Below are 1,809 nucleotides of genomic sequence, written 5' to 3'. Positions count from 1 at the left end.
TGGGATTTTGAAGTACTCTAGGGAGGGCTGGGAATTCTACCCCATGTGGATTAGGGGTGTTAAGTCATTTGCATTTAGATTTCAGGGGACAGGAGACTGAACCTGACCTCTGGGTTATGTGTATTTTTTCCAATATTAAAATAATACAGGCTCATTAAAGCAAAACTGGAAAGTGGAAAATACTTCTTCAGCTAAATGCTATACTTCCAGGCAGCCTTGGGTCATGGATGGATTTTAGAGGAGTGTGCTAGCCTATCAACCATCATCTGGGGGAACCCGGGCAAGTCTCTCAAGGCTGTTCCCTCACCTGTAAAATAGGAACGAGAAATCAAGGTTTTTCAAACGACTTCTTTCCCAGTCTTTTTCTGGTCCCTGGGAGGCCCCTAATCCGAGGTGCCCAGGGTCACAGAACAGCAGGTAGCAAACTCTAATTCCCTTTTGGGAGCGTTAACTGGGCTGGTGTGGGTGGCCATTCTCTTTATTCTAAGTTGTCGGTCCAACCGCTCCAGTCCAGAGTTTCTCTGGACCCCCAAATCCGGCACAGCTATGGGAATTGCTTTGGGAAACCGAGGAGAGGGATGAGGAGAAGGATGAGGGCAGGGGCCGAGGGGAAAGGTAGCCCTGGAAGGGGTCCGGACCAGAAGGAAGTGGGGGGAGGGGTTGGCGCGGACGCGGAGGGCGGGCCTCTAGGGCTGGGTCCAAGGGAGGAGGCAGCCGAGGGGAAGGAGGGGAGCAGTTTGCGGGCCGATCGACGGGATAGACATACACGGCCAGCCCGGAGTGGAAAGAACAGTTTATGCTGTGCTTTATTAAAATGTGCATCATTCTTTTATTTTAAAATGTGCATCATTGTCTCGTGCTCGGCGCGCGCGACCTCAGCGTGCTGGCCCGCGGCGGGCCTCGTCCCCGCCCGGCTCCCGCGGAGCCGCCGTGCGCAGGCGCACTCAGGTGGCGCGGGCCCGGGGGCTCCCGCCCATGGCCAGGTAGACGTCGATGGGCACGTGCAGCAGCGTCAGGCAGTGGCAGCCGGGGCAGCGTCGAAGCGGCCTGGGGAAAGCGGGACCCGGCCTCTGCTGTTGGGAACGCGCCCGGGGAGTGCACCCGGGCCATCCCCCCCACCCCTGGGGTTCCGCGGGGCTCTGACGCGGGGACGCGGTTCTGGGCAGGGAAAGTGTACGCAGGCGGTCCGGACGCCCGCGCGGGGAGGGGCGTCAGGAGGGGCTGCGGGGGGGAGGGCGCCGGCCTCACCTGACCGGGTTGTGCTCCGTGGCTACCGGCTCCGGGCTGTTCTGGGACTCGGGGGCGGCGGCAAGGCCAGGGGAGTCTCCGGCCTCAATGGGGAACCTTCGACCCTGCGGGGGCTCCTGGGCACTCATGTCCAGGCCCCGGGGCGCTCTGCGCGGGGATTGGCGGTCAGGCCGCTCCCGGGACGCCGGGCGCCCCCTGCCCGCGCCCGCCCCGTGGGCTGTTGCTCACCTGCCGGAGGCCGAGGCCGGTCCCAGGCTGGAAGCAGCTGCCGGACCCCTGGCCGCGGGAGGACTCTCCGGTCCAGGCGGAGCCGGGCAGGTGTCTGCGGCGCGCCGCGGCCGGGACGTCGAGGGGGCGGGCTGCATTGTGACCCGGGCCGCGGCGCGCTGACCTCACAGAGCCCGTTCCTCTCGCCGGGAACTCCCCCCTCGCCGTGTCGGGCCGCCCGGCACTCCGCGCGGCCGCGAGACGGGTCCGGAAGGCTCCGGCCATGGCGCCTCGGTACCGGGCCGGGCAGACCACCCCCCCCCGCGGCAGCCCGATGGGGGCACAGGAGGCGGC

The 1,809-nt window shown here is 65.0% G+C and overlaps 1 protein-coding gene across 1 annotated transcript; it reads right to left on the bottom strand.

Moving 5' to 3' along the window:
- Window positions 1-781: 781 nt before the first annotated feature.
- FAM229A (family with sequence similarity 229 member A) lies at window positions 782-1,616 on the bottom strand. Its single transcript, XM_025857200.2, has 3 exons — window positions 1,477-1,616; window positions 1,249-1,395; window positions 782-1,047 (listed from the first exon to the last, which is right to left on the bottom strand). The coding sequence occupies exons 1-3, from the start codon at window positions 1,611-1,613 to the stop codon at window positions 945-947; spliced, it is 387 nt and encodes a 128-aa protein (XP_025712985.1). The 5' UTR covers window positions 1,614-1,616; the 3' UTR covers window positions 782-944.
- Window positions 1,617-1,809: the final 193 nt, after the last annotated feature.

This window comes from Callorhinus ursinus, unplaced genomic scaffold (genome assembly GCF_003265705.2).
Source record: "Callorhinus ursinus isolate GAN/ISIS: 27379988/994484 unplaced genomic scaffold, GSC_fseal_2.0 scaffold18, whole genome shotgun sequence".
Classification (NCBI taxonomy): Eukaryota; Metazoa; Chordata; class Mammalia; order Carnivora; family Otariidae; genus Callorhinus; species Callorhinus ursinus.
This window is presented reverse-complemented; position numbering and strand designations above follow the sequence as displayed.